The 27,089-nt window shown below is 54.7% G+C and overlaps 1 protein-coding gene across 1 annotated transcript; it reads right to left on the bottom strand.

Annotated features, from left to right (window-relative positions):
- Positions 1-73: 73 nt before the first annotated feature.
- Positions 74-27,089, bottom strand: LOC135287284 (cytochrome P450 4F11-like). The gene is given in 17 exon segments (XM_064400636.1): positions 74-482; positions 582-636; positions 639-663; positions 748-812; positions 894-1,025; positions 1,097-1,225; positions 1,300-1,318; positions 1,321-1,462; positions 2,063-2,133; positions 2,397-2,603; positions 8,019-8,087; positions 8,642-8,677; positions 9,202-9,282; positions 9,442-9,523; positions 26,222-26,400; positions 26,729-26,868; positions 27,044-27,089. Coding segments are annotated over 17 exon segments (1,728 nt in total). The 3' UTR covers positions 74-232.

The following is a 27,089-nucleotide window of genomic DNA, read 5'->3' on the forward strand; positions in this document are numbered from 1 at the left end:
GCGGACATGGCTGTGGATGGCGATATTGGGCATGGAGGGGGTGTCAGAGGTATAGATGGTAACATGGGGCTATATGGGCATGGATGAGGACATGGGGGACGTGGCCATGGGTGGTGACAAGTGGCTTAGGGGACAAGTCCATGGGTTGACATGTCCATGCCATGAGGTGTCCCATGACCAAGGACAGCACATCCCCACCACCACCACGATACTGTCCCCTTCATGCTCCCGTTTATTCCCTGCTCTTTCCCTGGCTGTGACACCTCCCTTGCAGGATGTCCCCATGTCCTGGTGACCCATGTCCCTCAGCCACTCCCAGTGGCTCCAGCAGCAGCCAGAGCCCGTCCTCAGCACGCAGGATCAGCTCGGGCTTGCGGCGCGGGGGTGGCCTCGCCGTGTCCCTCCGCAGCACAAACCGGGACAGTGTCAGTGCCACTGCCACCTTCATCTCAGCCATGGCAAAGCTCTGCCCGATGCAGTTCCTGCCACCACATCCCCACTGTCAGTGTCACCCCACTGTGAACCCAGCCAGAGACGGGGGTGGCACCTGGGGACACTCCTGTCCCCACTCCACCACTTACCTGGGGCCAGCAGAGAAGGGGATGATGGACAACAGGCACTGTCCCTTGGTGTTTCTGGGCTGAACCTCAGAGGGTTGAATACCTGGGGTGACACCGCCACAGTCTCACTGAGGGGACACAGCTGTCACCATCATGGTGACAAGGACACCTCATAGGGTGGCCCTACCTCAGGCTCAAGCCAGAGGTCTGGGTTGTGGTGGCTCCCGTAGATGCTCATCAGGCAGATGACCCCTGGTGGGATGGGAATGGCCACTTTAGGGACAGCAGATGAGGGTGGCTGGTGACACTGGGGACACCCTGGCTATGCCATACCCTTGGGGATGACACGGCCATCACGCAGGGCGATGTCCTCAGTGCAGCACTGGGACACAGCAATGACAGGAGGGTGTCACAGGCTGTTCTTGATGCACATGGTGGTGAAGGGCAGCTGGGACAGGTCCTCCCTGGGGACAAAGTGGGGGTGGCATTGTGTCCCCAAGCCACATGACTAGGGGTGGCCCTGGGGACATCTCATCATTCAATGTCTGCAGTGTCCCGGCCAGCCAGGAGCTCCTGGACCTCCTGGCGGCATCGCTCCTGGTGCTCAGGGTGGCCAGCCAGGTTGTAGAAGAGCCATGCCAGGCCACTGGCCGTGGTGTCATGACCTGTGGGGACATTGGGTGAGTGAGGGGACACTGGAGTGGCTCCTCCCCAGTGGCGCCTGGGAGCTCGTGCTCACCCTCAAACATGAAGGTGTCACAGCCTCAGCCGCGATGTCCTCGTCCGACAGGGTGTGGCCGTTCTCGTCCTGCGGGGGTGAGATGAGCCAGGGGCCACCTGGGGCCACCGGTCTATGGCCAAATCCCATCCATGGCCACCACTCTTCCCCAATGGCCACCACCCTACGGGCACCACCATCCCACTGGCCATCAGCTCTATGGTCAATGCTGCCCATGGCCACCACTGTTCCCCTGTGGCCACCAGTCTATGCCCCAGCCCACCATGGCCACCAGCATCCTCCTGGCCTCCATGGCCAACCCTTCCATGGCACCACCATCCCCTAGACCACCATCCCCCCATGGCCACCACCCTATGGTCACCATCATCTCCCCATGGCCACAGCCACCTTCTTGTGCACTTCCATGTCTCCATGGCCACCATCATCCCCCATCCCCTCATGGCCACCAAAGGACGAGGGTTGTGGGACAACCAGAGGCTGGACATGGTGACACTGTTGGGTGGCCTTGGGGAACCTCAAGGACAGGTTGGTGGCCACTGTGGGGTGGCATTTGGCCTGGCCATGCTGACACCTCTGGGACCTGTGGACTTGGGTTGGTGGCCACTGCCTGGGCACTGCCAGGTCTCTGTGCCAGGTACGGTGACAGCCATGGGTGGCCCTGGGGATCTGTCTGATGTCCCATGTCCTACCTGAGGCACTGAGGAGTGGCCGGAGGGTGCTGGGGTGGAAGAGGCACAGGACAGGCAGCCAGGGAAGTCCCCACCAGAGGCAGCCATGAGGGTACTGGGCCACCAAGGTGTCCACCTGCTGTAGGGCTTCCTCCGTGCTCTGGCCCTGGGGAGAACAGGACATGTGTGTCACTGGGGGCACAGATAGGCTTGGGGACGTGTGTCCTCAGGATACTGCCAGCCTTGGGGACATGTGTGTCTGTCCCCACTGTCCCCCTGGCAGGTGGCACCACTCTGTCCTCACCATCCCAAGTGCCACCACCCCATTCCTTCTGTCCCCTCACAGGTGCCACCACCCAATTGTTCCTTTGCTGGTGCCTCCACCCCTGTCCCCGCTGTCCCCGCAGGTGCCACCCACTGTGCCCTCACCATGCCGGTGTGTCCCAGCAACCAATTGCAGCAGGATGGGATGGGGAACTTGTTCAGCTGGCGACAAGTGGCCCGGAATCGGGTGACAGCCACCAGCACATCCTGGAGCCACCGCAGCAGCAGGGCCACCACAAAGGTGCCCAGGGCCACCGCGCCCAGGGAACCTAGCGCCGTGGCCACCGCCATGGAACTGCTCCTGGGGACAGGCTGGGGACAGGGCAAGGGGTGGGCATGGGTGGTGTCACCACGGGGTCACATGGCGCCGCGCTGGGTGTCACCGGATCCGCCTTTTGTCGTAACGCGCGTTCTGGTGGCAGCGTCCTCTGACACGTCCTGATGGCATCTTGTGCTGACATGTCCTGGTCCTGCGTCCCCACATGTGTATCCTGGTGGCATCGTGTTCCCCCCTCCATGTGTCCCTGTCTCTCCTTCCCTCTGTGTATCACCATCCCCCACCTGTGTGTCCCTATCTCTCTGCACCTGTCCCTGTCCACTTTCCCCGTCGTCGTGTGTTCCTGTCCCGTCCTAGTGTCCCCGTTCCAATCTCCCCCATGTGACCCCGTTCCCTTCCATGTGTCCCTGTCCCCTCTGAGTGTCCTCATCCCCATCTCCCCCGTGTGACCCTGTTCCTTTCCGTGTGTCCCTGTCCCTCTCTGTATGTCCCCTGCCCCCTGCCCCTGGTGGGACCAAAGTCCCCGAGGTCCTGGGGCCGTATCCTGTGGGATATTCACGTGTCTCACAGCATGTCCCCATGTCCCATAGGATGTTCCCGTGGCTGTTCCTTGCACTGAGCTTCTGCCCTGTGCCAGCACAGAGAGGGACACCCCATGACACCGCACAGCACCCCACGGCACTTTGACCTCTGGTTTTGTCTTTTCTCCTTGGTTTGGTGGGCACCTGTGTCACAATCCTCTGGTACAAGCGGAGGTCGTGATGGTTCATTAACTGATCTCAGAGTGCAAAATCAACACAGAGGGGATTTCAGTATTGATCAAAACAAATGCACCTTTTATTGACTGCCCACAGCAAATGCCATAGAAGGGTTAGAAAAGAGATAAAAGATTAAGACAGAGAGAGAGAGACAAACAGAGGGTATAGCTACCAAACATAGAGACAAAATCTTCGTGGTCCAGGTTGATGGAAATTCACCTTGTGATGTCAGGGAGAATCTCAATGTCCTGGTTAACTCAGGTATTGTATTTGTGTTTCCCCCAGACAAGGAAGGAATGATGAATCCGACTCCATGTTCTCAGAAGGCAATTGATTATTTTATGATACTATATTATATTAAAAGAATGCTATACTAAACTATACTACAGAATACAGAAAGGATAATTACAGAAGGCTAAAAGCATAATAATGAAACTTGTGACTCCCTCCAGAGTCTGCCACAGCTTGGCCCTGATTGGCCAATAAGTCAAAACAATCAGAGCAAAAACCAATGAAACAATCCCCTGTTGGTAAACAATCTCCAACCACATTCCACATGAGCAAAACAGGAGAAGCAAATCAGATAATCATTGCTTTCATTTTTCTCTGAGATTTCTCAGCTTCCCTGGAGAAAAATCCTGGGCAAAGAGATTTTTCAGAAAATGTGAATGTGACACTCAGGGGTCTATTATAGTCCTTTGCCAAGGGGGGGAACAGGTAATTCTCTTGAAATTGCTGAGGGGGAACAGGTACAATGAAGAGTAAGTCTGTTGAAACCATCAAGGGGGAACAGATCATGTTCTCAGTAGTGAGTGAGAGTCATTGTTTTCTTGACCCAACAACCACACCTGGCACATCTCGCTTCAGTTTGGTCAGCCCCTCCCCATTATAGAATCATAGGGGTCTCAGTCACAGCCCTTGGGAGGGGAGGCTGCAATCTCTGTCTGTCATGGTGGTAGAAAAGCAGATGAAGGGTTTTCCGTGAGGGACCACCAACGTTACTCCTGAAAGTTCATTTGGCCAAGAGGTGGGGAAATTCATGGGCTATTGCCAAGAAGCAGGTGCAAGCATATGGGGTGAGTCGCTCCTTTGCCAGCCCCCTGCTAGAAGCAGTCACTGTAAACACAGCTGTGCACAATCACTTGGCCAGCATCCACCTCAGCCAGGCCAGAACTCCAGTCAGGGTCCTCGGGGTCCCAGTCTCTGTCCTTGCGATGGTCATGAGGCAAATGAGGGAAAGTTCAGACCATCACTTACAAGGGCCCATGGCCCCAAAGGGGCCTCTGGATTCTCCAAGACCCCAGAGTGTCACAGGGTCCCTGTGATCCCATCAGTCCCTGCAGTGTCACCATGTTCCTAGGAAACACTGCAGTGTCAAAAAGTCCTCATGAATCCCCGCAGTGTCACAGTGTCCCCAGGAGGCCCTGCAGTGTCACAGAGGAGCAGCACTGGAGTGGGCACAGCACCAGGGGAGGTTTGGCAGCGTTCCCCTCTCTGTGACACCACAGCAGTGGCAATTCCAACATCACCTTCTCTGAGACACCACAAGGGTGGCAGCTCCAAAATTCCACTCTTTATGACCCCACATCAATGGCTGCCCCAACATTTCCTTCTCTGTCACACCAGACCAGTACCAGCGCCAGCGTTCCCCTCTCTGTGACACCACAGTGGTGGCAATCCTGACCTTCCCCTCTCTCTGACACCACAGCAGTTACAGGCCCAGCGTTCCACTCTCTGTGACAACATAACTGTGGCACCCCTAGTCCCCCTCGCTGTGACACCAGAGGTGGCAGCCCCAGCGTTCCCCTCTGTCTGACACCAGCACAGTGGCAAACCAAAGATTCCCCTCTCTATGAGAAAACTGTGGTGGCAGCCCCAAGGTTCCAATCTCTCTGACACCACATCTGTGGCAGACCCAGTGTTCCACTCTCTGTGACACCACAGTGGTCACAACCTCAACTTTCCCCTCCTCGTGACACTGCAGCTGTGGAAGCCCCAAGTCCCCCTCTCTGTGGAACTGCAGCAGGGGCCGCCCCTGTGTCTCTCCCTCTCTGTCACCACAGTGGTGGCAGCCCCAAAGTTCCCCTCTCTGTGACACTGCAGGGGTGGCCATCCAAAGTTCTACTCTCTATGACAGCACTGCAGTGGCAGTTCCAACATTCCCCTCTCTGTGACACCTCAACATCTGCAGCCCCAGTGTTCCCCTGTCAGTGACATGACAGCAGTGGCAATACCAATGACCCCTTGTCTATGACACCAAAGAGGTTGTAACCCCAACCTTGCTCTCTCTGTGACACCACAGGGGTGGCAGTCCCATTGTCCTGGTCTCTGTGACACCACAGCTGTGGCATTCCCCTTGTCCTGGTCTCTGTGACACCACAGTGGTTTGTGCCCAAACGTTCCCCTCTCTGTGACACTGCAGCTGTGGCAGCAGCACTGGAACAGAAGCAGCAGCCGTGGAACAACAGGGGAGCAGGGGAGGAGCAGAGACAGAGCTCTGGATCAGCGGGAGATAAGCAGTGCTGGAGCAGTGCTGGAGCTGTGATGGAGCAGTGCTGGAGCAGTGTTGGACAAGCAGAGGAACTGTGCTGGAACATCCCCAGAGCAGCACTGGAGCAGCTTTGGAGCAGCAGTGGAGTAAGCACGGAAAAGGTGAAACAGTGGTGGAACCAGAACCACAGCCATGAACAGTGGTGGCATGCTGGTGGCACATTGGTGGCACATTGGTTACACATAGGTGGCACGTAGGTGGCACAGGCCCCACGGCCGTGGAGCGGCACAGGAGATGCCGACGCTGCGGGACTCAGAGCAGCTCCGAGCGCTTTGTCCTGCAGGGGCTGGCTCTGCACACCAGAGCGATCCCAGCAGGCTGACCCAGAGCGGGGACAGAAGCAGGAATTGCTGCTGGGCTCTGGAAGGCAGGGATAGAGAACATTTAATGGTGAGCTGGGGGTTTGATACCGCTCATTGTGGCCGCTTTTGGGGTGCCAAGACTGTTCCAGTCCATCTGAAGTCACGAACTCAGGAGATACTCAGAATGAAAGCAATCAAACTGCCTTCTTTACTGCAGGGAAGCACAGCTTGGGACAAGTTTCATGATTTCTGATTTAGGAACCAAACTGGGTCAATTATTGGCCTGTGGTTTGCTCTAGTCAAAGACCAATTCCCAAAGTGCTGGGATTTGGCGTTAAAAAGGAGCAAATGTGCCTCATCACCTGGATATTGCACACGGAGTACCAAGCTATTTGTGGTCATTATGATCCATAAAACAAATGGATTTCTTTTCCTGATTTCACTCTTCCTTCCTCTCTCTCTCGGATGAGGCCTCCAAGACTCCCTGCAGGTCTGCTTTCCAGAATCTGCTCCTCTAGAGTTGGGATGGGACAAATGAGCATTGGGAAGAGGGAGGAAAATGGACCATTCAAACTGCAAACTCTGTTGTAGCCTCTGCATTTCCAGGGTTTTAGAAACTGTCATGTGTTCAACTCTCAGACCGACTCCCACATTTCTCCCTTTTGCCCGGGCAGAAGACCTTCCTTTGGCCCTATTTAGGAACTGACCCTCGGAAACACCTCAGTGTAGATGCTTTGTGGTTGGTTTTGCTAACAGATGACGAGAAAATCAGCGGAAGGGGAGAGATGAGGGAGAGGGCAGAAACAATTCCTTTCTTTTCTCTTCCAGGTGCAAAGACTCCTGTGCAGGTTGTGCTGCAGCCAGAGACTTCCCAGGCCAAGGGCTGAGGGAAGCAATTCAGCTGAGGCAGCTGAGACATCTCCTCCCTGCTTTGCAGCCCTGAGGCTGGCAGGGGACACAGCTGCCCCCCGTGCACCCCACACAGCCCCTGGAATGGGGGATTCTTCCTCCCTCTGCCAGATGCTCCTTCTCCATCCCTGGCCTGGCTGCTCCTGCTCTGTGCTCCCTGCCATGGTCATTGCTGGGGCTGGGGAGCAGGAGGGAGGAGCTCAGCGCCAACCTGGGAGGTGCCAGTGGGGTCAGAGATGTGTGGAGGTGACAGTGGCAGAGTGACGGGGTGTGCAGATGGACACAGGGACAAGAGAACACCTCTGGGGGAACCTCCTTGAGATTTAGGGAAATTTCCTTTGAACAACACAAACAAGGACACAGATACACAGGCACAGTGTGTAGCTTTGGTGCAAGGGTTTATTTCTCATTTGAGGAAAAAGACCCTTGGCTCACAGGGGATCAGGCAATTCCTCAGGGATGATCATCTCCTCATGCCACAGGAGGGAGAAAAGACATGGTTTTCACCAGCAGATACACCTCTAAAAAAAGAGCCAAAAACATGATCCCCTGTGTTCCCTGGGACAGGAGAGGAGCCTTGTGCCTGCCCCCGTTTCTGGAGGATGAAACAAATTGAGGCCCTGGATAGACCCAGGACATGATTTGGCTCCTCTTATCCACAGGATCCCCAGACAGCCTAAGCCCTGGGATGCTTCAAAACTAGCCCAAGAACCTCCCTGCACTCACGGGGACTGTGGGGTTCCCCAGAGCTCCCCAGGTTCAAGGAAAGATTTGGGGGCTGCTCTGTCCAGCACGCCTGGGAAACAGATCAGTGAAAGCCCCTTTCTGTCCCTCTACTGGCCCCAAACTCTGCCCACCCAGAACACTCCAGGGTCCCTCATGGACCTCACAGGATCATGTGGGGTTCAGGCACCACCAAGTGCTGCTCACCGATCCCTGGTGAGTTTCAGCCTGGCGCTTCTGCCGCAGAACATCCCGCAGCTTTTCAGGCAGAGGGGGCTGGGGACAAAGGCAGCGTTAGAGACACACTGGGGGCACTGGGCTGGACTGGGAGGCAGGGGAGAGCAGGGGGCCCTTGGGGAAGGGGCTGCAGGAGCAATGGGGTGCAGGAGCTGCTGTGCTCTGCCTAGAAGCACTGGGCTCCTGGCCAAGAGGCACAGCTGGGGCAGGGGCTGCGTCCTGGCTCATCCAGGGGGTCCTGGGGTGACAGAGACAGGAATGCAGCAGGGGCCCTGGGCAAAGGCTTCCCTGGCGAGGAGCCGTGGGGCAGGCTGCTGTCTGGGCTGTCAGTAGGGGTGCACTGGGCTGTGCTGGGACAGACTGGGATGGGCTGGGCTGTGGTGGCCATGCAAGGGGAGGGTCTGACACCGGCAGAACTCGTGGTACCCACCAGAGGCGTTTCCAGGTCCACAACGTTGTCTAAATCCAACTGCAGAGAGACCAGGAGACCTGGCTGGTCACTGGGATGTCCCCAGTGCCAGCGAGGGATGGGGGGACTGAACTGCCACCCAATTCCCTGAGGGGATGCCCTCCAATGCCAGTAGCCCACTCACCTCCCGGAGATCATCTTGGGTTCCTTCCAGGAGTGCCTGGAAAGGAGAACAAAGGCTTGGTCTGGACTGGACCTTGTGGGGCTGGGGGGGGACACAGGTGCAGGGAACAGGGCCCAGGCAGAGGGATGGGAATTCAGGGCCTCCAGGGAAATCTGCTGGAGGTGGGGGGAGACCCAAAGATACTGATCTGGGGTCAACTGAGGGCCCATGAGACAGGGCTGGGGGCGTGGAAGGAGCAGGGTGTGAGGTACAGGGGAGGAGAAAGGAATTGAGGTGTAGGGACATGGGAGTGCAAGAGAGGGGCTTGGTGGGGACAGAAGAATGAGGATGGGTAGGGACAAAAGCAACAGGACTGAGAGATGGTGTGGGAGTGGGGAGTGAGTCAGGGAATTGTACAGGGGGACCCTCCTGCATTGGACAGGAAGAAATGCAAAGGACTGAGGGGAAACATGGAAGGAAAGGCCTCAGGAATGGTCAGGAGCACAGAGAGAGGTACAAAAGGGTGGGTTGGGAGGGTAGAAAGGGCAGGATGTGGGGACAGCGTTTGGCTGGTGCCTCACCTTGGCCTGTGCCGGGGGGCACAGCAGGATGGAGAAGAGCAGGGCCACGCTGAGCACAGCCACCTTCATCTTCCTCTTGCTCTGGGCAGCAATGCCTGAGGCTGCAGCAGGTGAGGAGCACCTTTATCCCTGCTGGGACTCCTCCCTGCACCCTCCCTGCCAGCCCCCAGGCCAAAGCCAGGCTTGGCACAGCCCCCAGCCCTGGCCACAAGCCCAGCCCTGGCACAGAGTCCACCCCACCTGTGGCAAGGATCCAGCCCCCTTGCCCGGCATCCATCCAGCTTCCTGCATGGGGCAGCTGCCCCTGAAAGGGCCCAGGCACCTGGGGGGCCAAGGGGAGCAGGCAGGGAGCCAAAGGCATCTGGGGACCCTGTGGGGACAACCCTCAGTCCAACACAATCCATCCTCCAACACCCCCAGTGCCAGATCCCCCATCTCCTGCTGCCCCTCTCCTCCCAGAGCTTTCCCTGTGGGACACCCCAGAGCTGAGCCTGGCCCCAAACCCAACATGTGGGAGAACAAGGGGAACAAGGGACATGTGATCAGGTGGGTGATTGGCATCTCCAGTCACTGCAGACACTGGGAGCACTGGGCAATGCTGATCACCTGCAGACAAGGCTGAGGGTTGGGAATGGCTCAGGCGTGACAATTCCCACATCAACACAACCTGATATCCCATTCCCTGCAGATGCCAATCCCATCCAGTCTCCATGCCCAGAGCACTGTCCAGAGGGGAATGTGCCCTGCCCTGACCCTCATCCTGTCACACCTGCAGCCACTGAGCCCTCCCAGAGCACCTGGGGCATGGCCCTGGCTCTGGGCCCAGGCCAGCACTGGCCCTGAGCAGGATGTGCCCATCCCAGGGACATGGGGAAGGGGGCACCTGTCACCAGGCAGCCACTTGGAGCTAATTGTGGTAACAGAGGTGTCCTGTGAGGAGGAGGGGTGTTGGTCCCTTATCAGCATCTCTGACAAGCCCTGTTTACCCAGGCCCTGAGGCAGCAGGAGGACATTCAGATATCTTGGGCTTTCTGGGACTGCCTGGTGCAGGGGGGTCTGTGCATGGGGGAACTGAGAGCAGATGGATCCCTGGTGGGGACAACCCCCACTCCAACACAATCCATCCTCCAACAGCCCCAAGAACCATGTACCCCCACCTCCTGCTGCCCCTTCCCTCCCAGAGCTTTCCCTGTGGGACACCCAGAGCTGAGCCCATCCCAAAATCTGTTGGGCCCCAGCAGAATTGTCCCTGTTCCTGCTCTGGCACTTTGAGGAAACAGTGGTGGGCACTGACCCCTCTTCCAGGGGCATCAGGACCCCAGACTCAGGGAAAGCAGGAATGTGGCAGGACTTTGAGTCAAGGGCAGGCAGGTGACTGGGATCTGCAGCCCCTGGAGACACTGGGAGCACTGGGCAGTGTTGATCACCTGTTGATCACCTTGCAGACAAGGCTGAGCCTTGGGCAATGCCTCAGGTGTGCTTGTTCCCTCAGCCAGACCACTCCATTTCCCTTTCCCTGCTGGCCCCAAACCAGTCCCATCTCCAGCCCCAGAGCAGAGTGCAGAGGCCAATGTCCCCTGCCCTGCCCCTCAGCCTGTCCCACCCACGGCCACCGTGCCCACCCAGAGCACCCGTGTCCCGCTCTGCACAGCTGCCACATGCAGGGTGCCAGGGACCCCATCCCCAGCGAGGCTCAAACTCCAGCCCTGGCCCTGGCTGCCATGGGCTGCAGCTCCCCAGGGCCCTTGGCCCCACACAGGGTCTCTGCAATGGCCTGGCCCTGAACTGAGGCCAGTGCTGGCCCTGAGCAGGATGTGCCCATCCCAGGGGACATGGGGAAGGGGGCACCTGTCCCCAGGCAGCCACTCGCAGCTACTTGGGGTAACAGAGGTGCCCTGTGAGGAGCAGGGGTGTTGGTCCCTTATCAGCATCTCTGACAAGCCCTGTTTACCCAGGCCCTTAAGCACCAGGAAGACATTCATATATCTTGGGCTTCCAGGAAGGAAAATCCATGGTGAAGTGATTCCCGAGAGCTGTCCTTGGCAGTGACTCCTGTTTGACATTCCAGGCCATTAGTGAAGGGTTGTGCACCTCTCTTTCCCCAGGGACAATGTGGATCCATCCCTGATGTGTTGTGGCCCAGCTATGAAAACATTTCAGGCCACTGCCTTAACTGTTTGCTCTGGAACTTGCCTAAGGAGCTGCAGGGTCCAGGAAGATTTTCTTGTGGAGTGCCCCAGGACTCAGAGACCAGAGTGTCCCCATGGAGGATCCTTGGCCAGAGGCACAAGTGCTGTGACATCACTGCTGTGCTGACATGGTCTTGGAATGGGATTGAGGAAGTGTCCACAGGGTTCCAATTGCAGAATAATGGCCAAGGAGAGATCCAGACCTCCTTGGAGATCAGCACCAGTCAGGGGGTGGCAGTGGACAGCCACTGACCACGTGCTAACAGCCCGAGCAGAGGGAGCTGGACATGGCCAGAGGCTCCCAGTGTGGGCAGATTGGCCCTGCAGCTCCAGGGACCCCATGGGAATGTCCCTGCCCCCCTCGGGGCTGTGGATGAGCTGTGCAGAAAGTGTCCCTCCATCTCTCAGCAGCATTTCAGAAATGAGGTTATTTCCCCTCTATTTTATGCACTGTGATCCCCACGGCAGGAGAAGTGATGAAGAGGACTCCATGGATATCAGAAGGGTAATTAATTACTACATTATAGTATATTATACTATATTATACCATATTACATTACAACTAAACTGAATCTGCCAAGCACTCAACTCTGCTCTCAACTGCCGACAGTCCCGACACACACACACACATACTTGGCCCTGATAGGCCAGGGAAACAAAACACCATCACTTGGGGAAAACAATCTGCATATTGCATTCAACTTCTGCACAAACACAGGCACAGCAAATGAGATAAGAATTGTGTTTCCTTTTTCTGGGGTTCAGAGAATGTGAATCTCAGAAATATTCTTGGGAAGTTGTGCCTTGCTTTTCTCTGTGAAGAGACATGACTGGTGCTTTGCATCAACCTTTTACAGTGGGGTTCTCAGCACAGGAAAGACTCAGACTTTGTAAACACTTCCAGAGGAGGCTGAGATGCTCCAAATGCTTGGAGCACCTCTGTGACAGAGACAGGCTGTGGGAGTTGGGGCAGTTCAGCCTAGATCAGAAAAGGCCATGGGAAGACCCCACAGTGACCTTGCAGGACTTGAAGGAACCTCACAGGAAACGTGGGGAGAAATGTTTTAGTAGGATCTGTCTCAGCTGGAGAAGAGGAAATGGCTTTAAAGCAGAAGAGGATAAGTTCCGACTGGAGATAAGGAAGAAATCTTTGATGCTGTGGTTGGTGAAACACTGGCACAGGTTTCCTGGTGCATGCCCCATCCTTGGAAATATTCCTGGTTGGATGGGCTCTGAGCAACATGATGGAGGAAAAAATGTCTCTGCTCCCACCCCACAGGAGGCCCTGTGGTGTCAGCTACAGGAGTGGTCGGTGTCTCTTGTAGGATTCAATTCCCCCCGGGGAGCAGAGGGAACACACAGCAGCACAGATGGCAGGAACGTCCTCCCATGGAGATGGGAATATTCTGGATCAACAGGCTCAGGCTGCCCACTTTTGTGTCTCTGTAGATGGACACAAGTGTCAGAAGAGACTGAGAACCAGGAGGCCCTGCAGTGTCTCTGAGTCCCCTTGGTTCCAGGAGGCCCCACAGAATCCCAGGCTGTAGTAGTAAGTTCCTTTATTATGAAACAGTTGTGTTATAAGTGAAAGTAGTGTGTTTTGATTGTTCACCATGCATACTGGTTTGCGCCGGAGATGTACCTTCCCATCCCCCTGTCCATCTACTTCAAGACCTACCTCTTATTCCAGACCCTTCCCTGCCACTCAGGGAAACCCTGCCCTCCTCCCTTGTCCATTACAGAAACCCCACCTTTAGCTCTAGAATCTTCTGTGTCCATCTTGTATCCCTCAAATACCTATTGGTATGCTCAGTCTACTCTCCTGCCCTGCTGTTCCCCATTGGTTGTCATAATGTGGACGCCCCCCTGTGCTCCTCCCCAGGTTTCCTGCATTGGTCCTGGTTTGTATCCTCCCCATATTCACTCCCCCTGTTGTAACCCTGGATTTGCTGTCAGTTGTCCCTGGACCCTGTCAGATATTAAAGCCTCTTGGGAACCTACACAAGCGATCCCTCTCTTTCTTTCGCTCTGGATTTCTCGGCTCGGGACATCAGTAGCTGCACAGAGCAGCCTGCTGCTTCTGGGAGACAAGCAGCCCTGCTTGTACCAACAGCCAAACGGGCCCAAAGGGCAGATAGGGAGTGGCCACTCTTGGCACGGCCCAGGAGACAGGGCTAGCCACAGACATCTCCAAGCAGCCACCGTGTCACCAGGGCCCCTTTGGCTCCATGAGGCCCCACAGAATCCCAGGGCCCCTTTGGTCTCATGATGTTCCACAGTGTCACAAGGACCCCTGGACACCACAAGGCTCTGTGGTATCCCAATGGATCCTTGATGATTCCAACTGGCCTGGCTGTGTCACGAGGGCCCCTGGATTCCCTGAGACCCCAGAGTGTCACAGTGTCCCCTTGTTTCCACAAGCCACAGGGTCACAATGGCCCTGAGCATCTTTAGGCACCAGAGTGTCACAGCATCCCTTCAGTTCCATGAACTCCACAGTGTCACAATGTCCCCTTGGTTCCATTCAGTCCTGCAGTGACATAGTGTCCCCTTGGTTCCATTCAGTCCTGCAGTGTCACAATGATTCTGGGAACCGTGAGGCCCTGAGGGATCACAGTGGATGGTTTCATGAAGCCCCACAGGTTGGCAGTCTCCTCTTGATTCCATGAGGACCCATGGCCCCAAAGGGGCCTCTGGATTCTACAAGGGCCTGGAGTGTCACAGGGCCCCTGTGATACCTTGTGTATCTGCATTGTCACCATGTCCCCATCAGTCTTTGCAGTGTCACCATGTTGCCAGGAGGCCCTGCAGTGTCACCGTATCTCCATGAGTCCCTGAGGTGTCGCAGTGTCCGCAGGAAACACCGCAGTGTCACCATGTCTCCATGAATCCCTGCAGTTTCACAGTGTCCCCAGGAGGCCCTGCAGTGTCTCAATGTCCCCAGGACGCCCTGCAGTGTCACAGAGGAGCAGCACTGGAATGGGCACAGCATCAGGGAAGGTTTGGCAGTGTCCCCTCTCTGTGAGACCACATCTGTGGCAATTCCAACATTTCCCTCTCTGTGACACCTCAATATCTGCAGCCCCAGTGTTCCCCTGTCAATGACATGACAGCAGTGGCAATACCAATGTCCCGTTGTCTATGACACCAAAGCGGTTGCAACCCCTGCATTCCCCTCAGTGTGACACCACAGCACTGGAACCCCCAGCGTTCTCCTCTCTATGACAGCATTGCAGTGGCAGTCCCAACATTCCCCTCTCTATGACACCGCAGGTGAGGCAGCCCCAAATGTTCCCGTTTGTGACACCACAGTGGTAGCAGCCCCAGTGTTCCCTTCTATGACACCACAGCAGCAGCTGCCCCAGCCTTCCTCTCTCTGTGACACCACAGCTGTGGCAGTTCCCTTGTCCTGGTCTCTGTGACACCACAGTGGGTGATGCCTGAACGTTCCCCTCTCTGTGACACTGCAGCTGTGGCAGCAGCACTGAAACAGAAGCAGCAGCCGTGGAACAACAGGGGAGCAGGGGAGGAGCAGAGACAGAGCTCTGGAACAGTGGGAGATGAGCAGTGGTGGAGAAGCGCTGGAGCAGTGATGGAGCAGTGGTGGAACTGTGGTGGATGAGCAGAGGAACTGTGCTCAGAGTTCACAGGAAGATCCCCAGAGCAGCACTGGAGCAGCTTTTGAGCAGCAGTGGAGTAACCATGGAAAAGGTGGAACAGTGGTGGAACAGGAGCCATAGCCGTGAACTGTTGCCACATTTCATTTCATAGAGAAAAACAAGGCACAGTTCTTCCCAAGGATTTCTGAAATTAATATTCTCTGAAGCTCAGAGAAAGGGAAAACACAATTCTTATCTCATTTGCTGTGCGTGTGTTATGCTAAAGTAGAATGGAATATGGAGATTGTTTACCCAAAGTGAGGATGTTTTGTTTCCTGCACCTATTAGGGCCAAGAGAGTGTGTGTGTCAGACTGTCGGCTGCCAGTCAGGGGAGAGTCACGAGATGAGTGCAGTTCTGTGCAGTTGTGTGCAGAGATGAGTGCTTGGCAGAATCAGTTTAGATGTAACGCATATATTATGGTATAATAACGTAATTAATTAGCTTTCTAATATTAATGGAGTCCACCTCTTCATTCCCTCACCAACATCGGAGACATCTTTGATTTACAGTAATGAACACTGGTAGCTCAGGAACCACAGCCATAGACAGTGGTGGTACATAGGAGGCACACTGCTGGCACACTGGAGGCACACTGCTGGCACATTGCAGGCTCATTGGTGGCACACTGGTGGCACAATGGTGGAACATTGGTGTCGCATTGCAGGCTCATTGGTGGCACATTGCAGGCACATTGGAGGCACATTGGTGGCACATTGGTGGCACAGGCCCCACGGCCGTGGAGCGGCACAGGAGATGCCGACGCTGCAGGACACAGAGCGGCTCCGAGCGCTTTGTCCTGCAGGGACTGGCTCTGCACACCAGAGCGATCCCAGCAGGCTGACCCAGAGCGGGGACAGAAGCAGGAATTGCTGCTGGGCTCTGGAAGGCAGGGATGGAGAACATTGAATGGTGACCTGGAGGTTTGATCCTGCTCATTGTGGCCGCTTTTGGGGTGCCAGGACCATTCCAGTCCATGTGAAGTCATAAACTCAGGAGATACTCAGGACAAAAGCAATCAAGCTGCCTTCTTTACTGCAGGAAAACTGTCGTGGTTTGGCCCGCAAGTGAGTTTCTGGAAAAGTCTAGGTCAAACCAATCAGTGGGCAGATTTGAAACTGCCATCTGGTGTGGCCAATGGGGATCTGGATGCACCTCTGAGAACACACAGGGGTTAAAAGCAGAGCATTCTGAGAGAAACTTCCTCTTTTGATCCAGCCGGTGAGTGAGTCTGACCTCCTCTCCCCTGCCCAGCTGCGTCTGGGTGGGGCAGTGGAGGCCATGCGGCCTGTGGGGAGGGAGGCCGGAGCTCTGTAAGGTGCAGGGGTGGAGGAGACCTGGGATGTCTGGGCAGCCCCCCCGGGAGAGAGTGATAGAGACTGTTCTGGCAGCACAGCCGGCCAGAAGCGGGGGATGCCGCGAGAGAAGGTGCACGGCAGCTGTGGGAGTCCTGGGCAAACAGAGGCGAAGATTTTAACCCCTTTGTAGAATATGGAAACCTTACAAATACTGATCCTCCTGCATCGGAATGAGGAGAGAGATGAAGCACAACGAAATGGGCAAGTGTGAGGAAAATTTGGAAGAGGTGAGAAGAATCCTAGGTGGGAAGAGATGATGGAGTGGCCTCGGGCTGGACTCTTTCTTGTATAGCCATGGACAGACCCGTGTTTTTTTCCTGTGACCCAGAGACTGTATTTAGGGGGAGGCAATACCTTGGAGTCAAGAGTGAAGCATCGGCGTGAACAAAGACAGCTGAAGAGGGTGTGGAATGCCCTCTGTCTCCATGGAGAGGAAGATCTCTGTTCACGAGGCCCCTCGGCCCCAGGCGGTGAAATCTGGGGGGGACTGGTGTCCCAAAGTTGAGAGGTGAAGCAGTGGTGAGAACAGAGATGGGTGAGAAGGGTGTGAGATGCCCTCAAACCCTTCAGAGAGGGTTTGAGATCTCTGTTCACGAGGCCACGAGGCCCCAGGGGGTAAATTTAGGGGGGGACTGATGTCCCAAAGTTGAGAGACTGCTGCTTCTGGAACTGGATGGAGCATCTTTAAACAGGGAACCCTAAAAGCAGTCCTGGCCCATGTCCAGTGGTGAGAGTGCTGGACGTGGCGGGGGGAGAAGTCACGAGGGCCGATGTTCTCTGAGTGGGGCCATGGGTGACATGGAAGCACAGGAGGTTTTAATTGTGCTTCTGGGGGAAGCCTATGGTGCAAGGGGGGACTCCTCTCTCTCCCTGATGGATTTGAGAGTTGATTATTTGAGGGGTGGTGAATCTGTGGAGAAAAGGGAGGGGGGAGGAGGAATGTATTTGGAGGGTTTTCATTCTTAGCTTTGTATGTGTTCCTTTCTAGATGTTGTAATGAATAAAGTGTTGTGTTTTTCCTTCCATCCCCAAGTGGGAGCCTGCTTTGTTCTGTTTCCGGGTCACATCTCACAGTAACCATTTTGGAAATACACCTTTCATGGGGGCCCTGGCACTGTGCCAGGGCCAAACCATGACAATCAGGAAGGTTTCTGTATTGGTTTTGGTTCACCATTTTGAGATTTCTTGGCCAATGCAGCAATTAGTCTGTTGCGTTCAGTGTTGGCTAATTACCAGTGCACTCACTAGAATATACTTCCTCATTTCCTGCTCTGAAATATGATTAGGAGAAAGGCAGAGTTTATTAATCGTAACTAAAGGAAAGAGCAGTAAGGATCAGAACAGAACTTTCAGAACAATTCTCCTCTCCCTGCAACCGTTTCCTTCTTCCTGACAATGTAAAGAGACAAATCCAAAAATTTTCAGTCAGTTTACCACCTTTAGAATAGTTTTCTTCAGTTTGCTTAGGGAGAGGATTTTCTCTTTCATGCTATGGAGACTTCTCCATAAGAAAAGTTTTCTCGTAGCTCTCAATTCCCACAAATAGCAGCTGCCCAGAAAATCTCCAATCGTCAAGTCCCTCCCATTTTTCACAGCTTTTCCCACTGTTGTGTTTATGGGCCATGACAACTTATGGGGTATGAGTTTAAAGATAAGCTGTTTAAGAGCAAAGGTTCTCTTCATCTATTTCTGAAATCATCTTCATTTCTAAGAACAGAGATCTTTTTCTTTTCTCTGTGATGGCACAGGGTCTCATCACTCTTCTGTCTTGCAATGTTCAAAGTTCTCATGGGATCACAGCTACATCAACATTTCCTTACTTTAGCATGTAGGCCTTTGCTGAACAAGTCATCTCCCTATACTTTTCAATGCACTACAGGGAAAAAGAGAGTCTGATGTATCACTTACATCCTTCTCCATGGCTTTACAAGAGGATTTCAGCCCTCAGATCAGGGAATTTCCTCATTGTTCCCATTGAGGATTCAATTTTCCCTTCACTGAGCTTGGTGTCTTCATGTGGCTCCTCTGTGTGCCTGCACTTTGCCCTTTTCTCTCACTCGAGGGAGGATGGAAGCACTGAAAGAGTTAATATCTCTCCCGGGGCCTGCAGATGGTTCCATGACCCCGGCCGGGCTGGGTCCTTGCAGCCGGAGCTGTTTTATGATGGAGGTTTCTGCAGCGGCTGCGCTGGGGCTGTGTCAGGATGGGCCGCGCTGGGGCAGGGCCAGGATCTCAGCAGCCAGGCCAGAACACAGCAGCAGCACAGCCGGGGCCCATGGCTTCTCCTCCACCTGCCCGGGGGTTGCGGGTGAACCCCAAGGGTGGCAGAATCTTGGCCGAGCCGGCCCGGCCCGGGGCTGCTCCTGGGGCCCAGCAGATCCTGGCTCAGCCCGGGCCGGCGGTGGGGCAGGGCTCGGTAGCGCCCAGGTGTTGGCAACCGCAGCCATGGCCCGGCCCGGCCTCGGCCCTGCGGCCTCCCCTGCCCTGCCCGGCAGCCGATGGGGCCTGGGGGGCTCACTGGGAAGGGGCCCGGCCCCACGGCAGGAGCCGCCCGGCCCGGCCTGGCTGAGATGGGGGCTGGGTCAGCCTTGTTACCTCTTTGATGGCCAGAAAGGAAAGAGATCTTCCCAGGCTTTCTCATCTTTAACATGTGTCTGCACAGAGGCATGTACAGGTTACTAAGTGGTTTAACAGACTGTAAATTCTCAAAGATAATTACTGATTTTTTTTTGTGAGACACAGAGGAAACTGCTACAGCTTCTCTTACAAGATCACTTTTGTGATGCAAAACCCCCACAACAGCACAGAGCTCCTTTGTCTATATGGAGTGGTCTTGTGCCGGAGGCCTCAAAATCCATTCTTGGGAGATTGCTGGACCCTCTCCAAGGTGTTTTGAAATGAAAACATTCAGCTCCTAGTCTAAGAAAATCACAAGAGGACAGGGCTAGCCTGACCAGTTTTTCCTGGCGACTTTTGTCTTGGAGCAATCCTTGGATTTACAGAATTTTGGAGGCCATATTCTAATTTTGGCCATGGTCCCTTGGAAAGAAGGCCAGTTATTTTTCATAGGAAGGAAGGAACAGAGCCCCGGTGTTTCAAGAGCAGATGCAAAGTGACCACCAGAGGCCAAGGCCAGCCAGGGCTGGCAGGTTTTCTTCTGAGAGATACCCTTGCATATGGGAAAATATTTTAGGGAGAGTACCACTTTTGGCAATGGGCCTCTGAAAAGAGGGACGCTTCTTTTCCATAGTAAGGAAAGCACAAAACCTCACTGTTCCAGGAGCTGATGAGAGGCAGCCCTTGACATCCCAAGATCAGCCAGACCTGTCAGGTGGCCCCGGGGAAGCCAAGCCAGCCAGACCTGTTCCATGTTCCCCCAGTTCCATGGGGCCCCACAGCGTCCCAATGGTCTCTTGCTTCCATGAGGCCCTGAGGTGCCATAATGCCCCCTTGGTGACACAAGGCCCTGAAGGGTCCTAACGGTCTCCATGGTTCCATCAGGCCCCACAGAGTCACAATGGTCTCTGGGTTCCATGAAGCCCCGCTGTGTCACCATGGCCCCTTGGTTCCATGGGCTCCAGTGGTGCTAAAATGATCTCCTGGGTTTCATGAGGGCCCACAGTGTCCCAGTGATGTCCATGGGAAGGAAAGAACCCAGCCCCAGTGTTGCAGGGGCAGTCACCAGAGGCCAAGGCCAACCAGACTTGGCGGTACTGGCAGATTTTGCCTGGGAGCAACCCTTGGATATACAGAATTTTAGAGGTGCAATCCCAATTTCAGACATGGATGCCCAGAGGAGAAGGACGATTCTTTACCATTGGAAGAAAATGATAGAACATTGTTGTTTCAGGGGCAGATGAATGGCAGTCATCAGAGGCTTAGACCAGCCAGACCTCTCTGTGTCCTGGTAACTTTTGTCTGAAAGCAACCCTTGGACATAGGGAATTTTGGAGGTGGAATCCCAATTTCGGCCACTTCTGTGTAGATAAGTGGGACGGTTCTTTTTCATAGAAGGGAAAGCTCCGAGCCTGAGTGTTTCAAAGGCAGAAGAGGAAAGAGGTGGCTCCTGGGCGGCCAAGCCATCCAGACCTGTTTGTCCTGAAGCTTTTGTCATGGCAGAATGCTTGGATATATTCAATTTGGGAGGAGGAATCTCAATTTTGACCACAGACACTTTGAGAAGAAGAACAGTTCTTTTCCATTGGAAGGAAAGCACAGAGCCCCAGTGTTTGGAAAGCAGGTGAGAGGGAGCTCCCAAGAGGCCATGGGCAGCCAGACCTGTCTGTCCTGGAAACTTTCACTTGGGAGCAATCCTTGATGTACAGAGTTTTGGAGGTGGAATCCCAGTTTTGGACAGGGGCACCTGGTCAACATGGATGTTTTTTTTCTTATAGGAAAGAAAGTGTGAATTCCAAGTGTTCTGGAAGAAGATGAGAGGTGGCCACCCTCAGGCCAAACCAGCCAGACCTGTCTCTTTTGGCACCTTTTGTCTAGGGACTATCCTTGGACATAGGGCATTTTGGAGGAGGAATCTCAATTTTGGCTGTGGAGGCCTGGACAGGAAGAAGAATGCTTTTCATTGGGAAGGAAAGCACAGAGCCCCAGTGTTTCAGAGGTAGATGAGTGCCAGCCCTAAGGAAGCCAAGGCCAGCCAAACTTGTCAGTCCTGGCAGCTTTTGTCTAGGAGCTATACTTGGATATAGGGAATTCTGGAGGCAGATGCCCAATTTTGGCTATGGGTGCCTGGTCAAGATGGATGGTTTTTTCCCATCAAAAAGAAAAGCACATGGTGCCAGTGTTTCAAAGGCAGATGAAAGATGCCCTCCGGTTAGCCAAGGCAGCCAGATCTGTCTGTCCTGGCAGATTTCATCTGGGAACAATCTTTGCATGTAAAGAAATTCAAAGGAGGAATCCCAGTTTTGGCAATGGGCCCCTGGAGGACAAGGACAGTTCTCTCCAGTAGGAAGGAAAGCCTGGAGCCCCAGTGCGAGTCCCGAGAAATAGCCCTCGACATGCCAAGGTCAGCTGGACCTGTCAGGTGGTCCCCAGGAGGCCCAGCCAGCCAGACCTATTCCCTGTTCCCTTGGTTTCATGGGACCCCACAGTGTCACAATGGTCTCTTTGGTTCCATGAGGCCCTGGAGCGTCACAATGTTCCCCTTGCTTCTGCAGTGTCACAATGACCCCGTCCTCCCATGAGGCCTTGCAATGGTTCCACAAAGCCCTGATGTGTCACCATGGCCTCGCGGCTCCATGCACCCTCGCTGTGTCTCAAGGGCTCCTCCGTGACACTCTGGGCTCCACAAGGTCACCATGGACCCTTGGTTCCTTGGAGCCCTTGAGTTCCACAATGGTCTCCTTGATTCCATGAGGCACCAGAGTGTCACAAGGGCCCCTTGGTTCCACGAGGTTCCATAGTGTCCCCATGGTTGCTGTCAGAGGCTGGATGAGATCGATGTCCCGAGACACCTTGGGATGCTCGGAATGCCCTTGTGGGGCCAGGCCCGGGTCAGGCCTTGGTTTGTGGTGGGACAGAGCCCCGCCCCCAGCCCTGACAGAGCTGTCAATCACACAGCATGGGCTGTGCTAACCAGCTCTGATTGTCCCAGCTGCCAATCAATCACACACTAAAATATGGTACCTTCCCTGACTGACTGGACAAGCCACTGGCAGTCCCACCCCAGGGGCGAGCCCATGAAGGCCCAGGGGGTTAACAGCCAGAGCTCGAGGCCAGCCCCTGCTCTGGATCCTGCCTTGCGCTGGGGTTTCTCTGTCAGTGATGCTGGAACCCGAGCAATTTGTTCCTAAGTGCGTGTCTGTCTTTCTGTTTTTCTCTAATTCTTCTCCTTCTAATCCTACTTATCTTGAATATTTTTTGGGTAACAGCATCTCAATGGTTAAAGGTTTTTAGGTTAAATGTGTGAGAATCCAGGGCACAGGGAATATTTCTCTGTCTGCTATAAGGGGTCCTGCCCCCCAGAGAAACACTGCCTTTAACCTTCACCCATGGAGAGGACTTCCAAGACTTTGAGATATATGAGAATTTGCCAGTGTGAAATAGGTAATAGAGAGTAGTATAGTATGTCACTTGGTTGAGAAATTTAGGTTTTGGGATTTTTAGTATGGTGCAGATAAGAAGCAAGAAGGAATTTTGGTGTAATCCCTGTCTTCTTCTTCCTCTTCATCTACTCCATTTTCTGCAGTATTCGTGGCACCGGGTGATTGGTCAAGGAAAGCACAGTGCAGAGGTTAGGTGGACAGTCAAGGGATGAGTTCTTGGTAGATAAGTAGAAATAATGTACATTTTAAGAGTTAATTGGATGAGACAACTTTGAAAGACCTTGAAACTGTACATTTTCCATCCCACTGAGCCTGGTGTGCACAGCATGAAAAACTTTACGTAAGATAACTATAAACAAGAAGCTGAAGACCAAAAAAGTCCCGTGAGTCTCCTTTTCCCTGGCACCGAATGAGTGTTTTCCCCATCCAGAGAGCCCCCAGAAGGCTCCAACGTAAAACAAACATCAATAACTGGTGCCCCAACAATGTTTGTAATAAGTTGTTTTTTCCATAAAGTTGTTCTACCTATGGGTGTTGTCTTAATTAGCCAAGCATGTGGAATGTGTTGATTAAATGAGCACTGAGGTCCACCTGTAGCAAACCAAGGTCTAAAAGAAGAAGATTGAATAAATGGGTGCCTTTTAGCCCTTAGCCTTCTGATCTGACTCTGTGTCATCTCTGACTCAGTGGTGACATTTGGGGATTTGTGGGGGCTATTGGGGATCCTTTCTGCACCTCGAGACCCAACAGGAGCTTCTCCAATAAACTTTGCCTGAAGCTCCCACTGTGCCCATGACAGGAACCCCTGTGAGTGTCTGGGACATCCCGGCTCTATCCCGATGTCACCACGGAGCACCCGTGAGTGCCCGTGACAGATCGGTTCCTTTGCAGCCCAAGGTGCCCTGGGATGTCACCATGGAATGGCTGTGACTGCCTCTGCCCACAGGGCTCTTTACAATCCCCAGAAACCCCTGGGAGGTGTCCATGGAGCCCCAGTCACTGCCTGTGACATTCCAGCTCTTGAACAGCCCGGAGACTCTTGGAACGTCCCCATGGAACCCCTCTGAGGGCCTGTGACAAATCTGATCCTTAGCAGGCAACCATCCCCAGCCCCCCGTTGCTATGGTCAGTTTCCATGGCAGACATCACCAGCCCCCGTTGTTGTGGTCAGTTTCCATGGCAACCATCACTAGCCCCCTGTTGCTGTGGTCAGTTTCCATGGCAACCATCACCACCCCCTGTTGCTATGGTCAGTTTCCATGGCAACCATCACCAGCCCCCTGTTGCTATGGTCAGTTTCCATGGCGGACATCACCAGCTCCCTGTTGCTATGGTCAGTGTCCATGGCAACCATCCCCAGCCCCCTGTTGCTATGGTCAGTTTCCGTGGCAACCATCCCCAGCCCCCTGTTGCTATGGTCAGTTTCCATGGCAACCACTCCCAGGCCCCTGTTGCTATGGTCAGTTTCCATGGCAACCATCCCCAGCCCCCTGTTGCTATGGTCAGTTTCCATGGCAACCATCCCCAGCCCCCTGTTGCTATGGTCAGTTTCCATGACAACCATCACCAGCCCCCTGTTGCTATGGTCAGTTTCCAGGGCAACCATTCCCAGCCCCCTGTTGCTAAGGTCAGTTTCCAGGGCAACCATCACCAGCCCCCTCTTGCTATGGTCAGTTTCCATGGCAACCATCCCCAGCCCCCTGTTGCTATGCTCAGTTTCCAGGGCAACCATCACCAGCCCCCTGTTGCTGTGGTCAGTTTCCATGGCAACCATCCTCAGCCCCCTGTTGCTATCGTCAGTTTCCATGGCAACCATCCCCAGCCCCCTGTTGCTATGGTCAGTTTCCATGGCAACCATCACTAGACCCCCGTTGCTCTGGTCAGTTTCCATGGCAACCATCCCCAGCCCCTTCCGTTGCTATGGTCAGTTTGAGTGGCAGTCATCCCCAGCCCCTTGTTGCTATGGTCAGTTTGACTAGCAGTCATCCCCAGCCCCCCCCGTTGCTATGGTCAGTTTCCATGGCAGCCATCCCCAGCCCCCAGTTGCTATGGTCAGTTTCCATGGCAACCATCCCCAGCCCCCTGTTGCTATGGTCAGTTTCCATGGCAACCATGACCAGAACCCTGTTGCTATGGTCAGTTTCCATGGCAACCATCCCCAGCCCCCTGTTGCTATGGTCAGTTTCCATGGCAACCATCCCCAGCCCCCTGTTGCTATGGTCAGTTTCCATGGCAACCATCACCAGGACCCCGTTGCTATGGTCAGTTTCCATGGCAACCATCACCAGAACCCTGTTGCTATGGTCAGGCTCCATGGCTACCATCACCAGGACCCTGTTGCTATGGTCAGTTTCCATGGCGACCATCCCCAGCCCCCTGTTGCTATGGTCAGTTTCCATGGCAACCATCCTCAGCCCCCTGTTGCTATGGTCAGTTTCCATGGCAACCATGACCAGAACCCTGTTGCTATGGTCAATTTCCATGGCAACCATGACCAGATCCCTGTTGCTATGGTCAGTTTCCATGGCAACCATCCCCAGCCCCCTGTTGCTATGTTCAGTTTCCATGGCAACCATCCCCAGTCCCCTGTTGCTATGGTCAGTTTCCATGGCAACCATCCTCAGCCCCCTGTTGCTATGGTCAGTTTCCATGGCAGCCATCCCCAGCCCCCTGTTGCTATAGTCAGTTTCCATGGCAACCATCCCCAGCCCCCTGTTGCTATGGTCAGTCCCTCGACAGCTCCATGCAGACCCCATGACAGAGGTGGTTGCCATGGACACCAGCTCAGGCCTGCAGCCAGAGCTCATTGCCATGGCAACCATTGGCACTCCCATCCCCAGGGTCATGGGATCCCAGATCCACAGAATTGGCTGAGCTGGGAGGGGCCCATCAGGATCCTGGAGTCCAGCTGCTGGCCCTGCACAGGACACCCCAACAATGCCAGCCTGGGTCTGGCAGCGCTGGCCAAACACTGCTGGAGCTCAGAGAGCACTGGAGCTGGGAGCCTTCCCTGGGGAGCCTGGGCACTGCCCCAGCAGCCTCTGGGGAAAAACCTTTTCCTGAGATCCAACCTCAGCCTTCCCCAACTCAGCTGCAGCTGTTCCCTCCAGTCCTGTCCCTGGGCCCAGAGGGAAGAGGTTCCCACAGCCTCAGCCAGGGACCCGCTCCCAAGGCTGTTGCCATGGCCACCAGGGCTGGGACCAGCTGGGATGCTTGGATTCCAGGGGCCGGGCTTTAGGAATGGGTTTCCCCAATGTCCTGCTCCCACTAAAACCGCGCTGCCGCTGGCTGCCCTCCCACCTCCCATGGAAATCACAAAAGGTAAAGATCCTGGGCTGGCATAAGAACAAGTTACTGGGAGCATCAATGAGATAAAAAACAAACAGGAACAGAAACAATGTTGATAACAGAAGGGATAAGAAAAACTATTTACATGGAAAAATACAACACAAATCCCTGGCTCTTCCAGGCCTAGTATTTCCTCCTGCCTGGAAAGGACACCCTTTCCTGCCCCTGGCAATGACCCAAGGTGGGAGTGAATGTAATGACATGGCCATGGCCAGACCTTCACGTTCTTCAATCCTACATCATGCCACTGGCAGGGGCAGGAATACAGACAAGTGTCTTCCGAGCATGGATCACAGTGAACATAGATCTCCAGGGCTCTTCCCAATGTGCGTTCTCCAATGGTGGATGAAGCTGGAGAAATGCAAAAAGCTCTTCCTGCAGTTGGGACATTTGCACGGCTTCCCTTACCAGTGCCTCCGTTGGTGTCTGGTCAAGCTGGAGCTCTGGGTGAAGCTCTTCCCACACTGGGGACACTCATTGGGCCTCTCCCCAGTGTGGATGCGCCGGTGCCTGATGAGGTTGGAGTTGTGCTTGAAGCCCTTGCCGCAGTCAGGGCAGCAGAAGGGCCGCTCCTCTGTGTGAATCCGCTGGTGGCGCAGGAGACTGGAGCTGGTCTGAAACCTCTTCAGACAATGGGGACACTCGTAGGGCCTTTCCCCAGTGTGGATGCGTTCATGCCTGACGAGTTCTAGCTGCACCTGAGGCCCTTCCCACACTCCCCACACTCGTAGGCCCATTCCCCAGTGTGGATCATCTGGTGGCTGATCAGGTGTGAGCTCTGCCTGAAGCTCTTCCCACACTCCAAGCACTTGTAGGGCTTCTCCCCACCATGAAGCTGCCCATGGGCCACCAGCTCTGATCCCTGGCTGAAGCTCTGTCTACCTTCCTGCCTCAGGGTGGGTCTTTCCTCCTCACAGCACCCGAGGTTGGGTTTGCAGCCCCTCCTCCTGGGGATCTCAGTGGCTTTTCCTCCCCGTTGGATTCCTGCCCCGTGGCGTCGCTCAAAATGGCCTCTTCCACAAGGTTCTGCCGCAGAGATTTGTCCTCCCTGGTCTCTGGGGAAGGCAGGACAAGGAGAGGATGAGATTTGCCTCCATGCCACAGGGAAATGGAAGAAGATCCCCCCAGTGCATCCCAAGATGGCGTTGGCAGAGGGGTTGTCCTTCAGCCAGGGGCCATGCTGGGCTGGAGCAAGAGACAGGGGGAAAGAGGCACTGACTTCCTCCTCACCTGCCTGGGTGTCCTGGGGCATCTTCCTCTTCCTGGCAGCCTCCAT

Source organism: Passer domesticus, chromosome 29 (genome assembly GCF_036417665.1).
Source record: "Passer domesticus isolate bPasDom1 chromosome 29, bPasDom1.hap1, whole genome shotgun sequence".
In the NCBI taxonomy this organism is placed as follows: Eukaryota; Metazoa; Chordata; class Aves; order Passeriformes; family Passeridae; genus Passer; species Passer domesticus.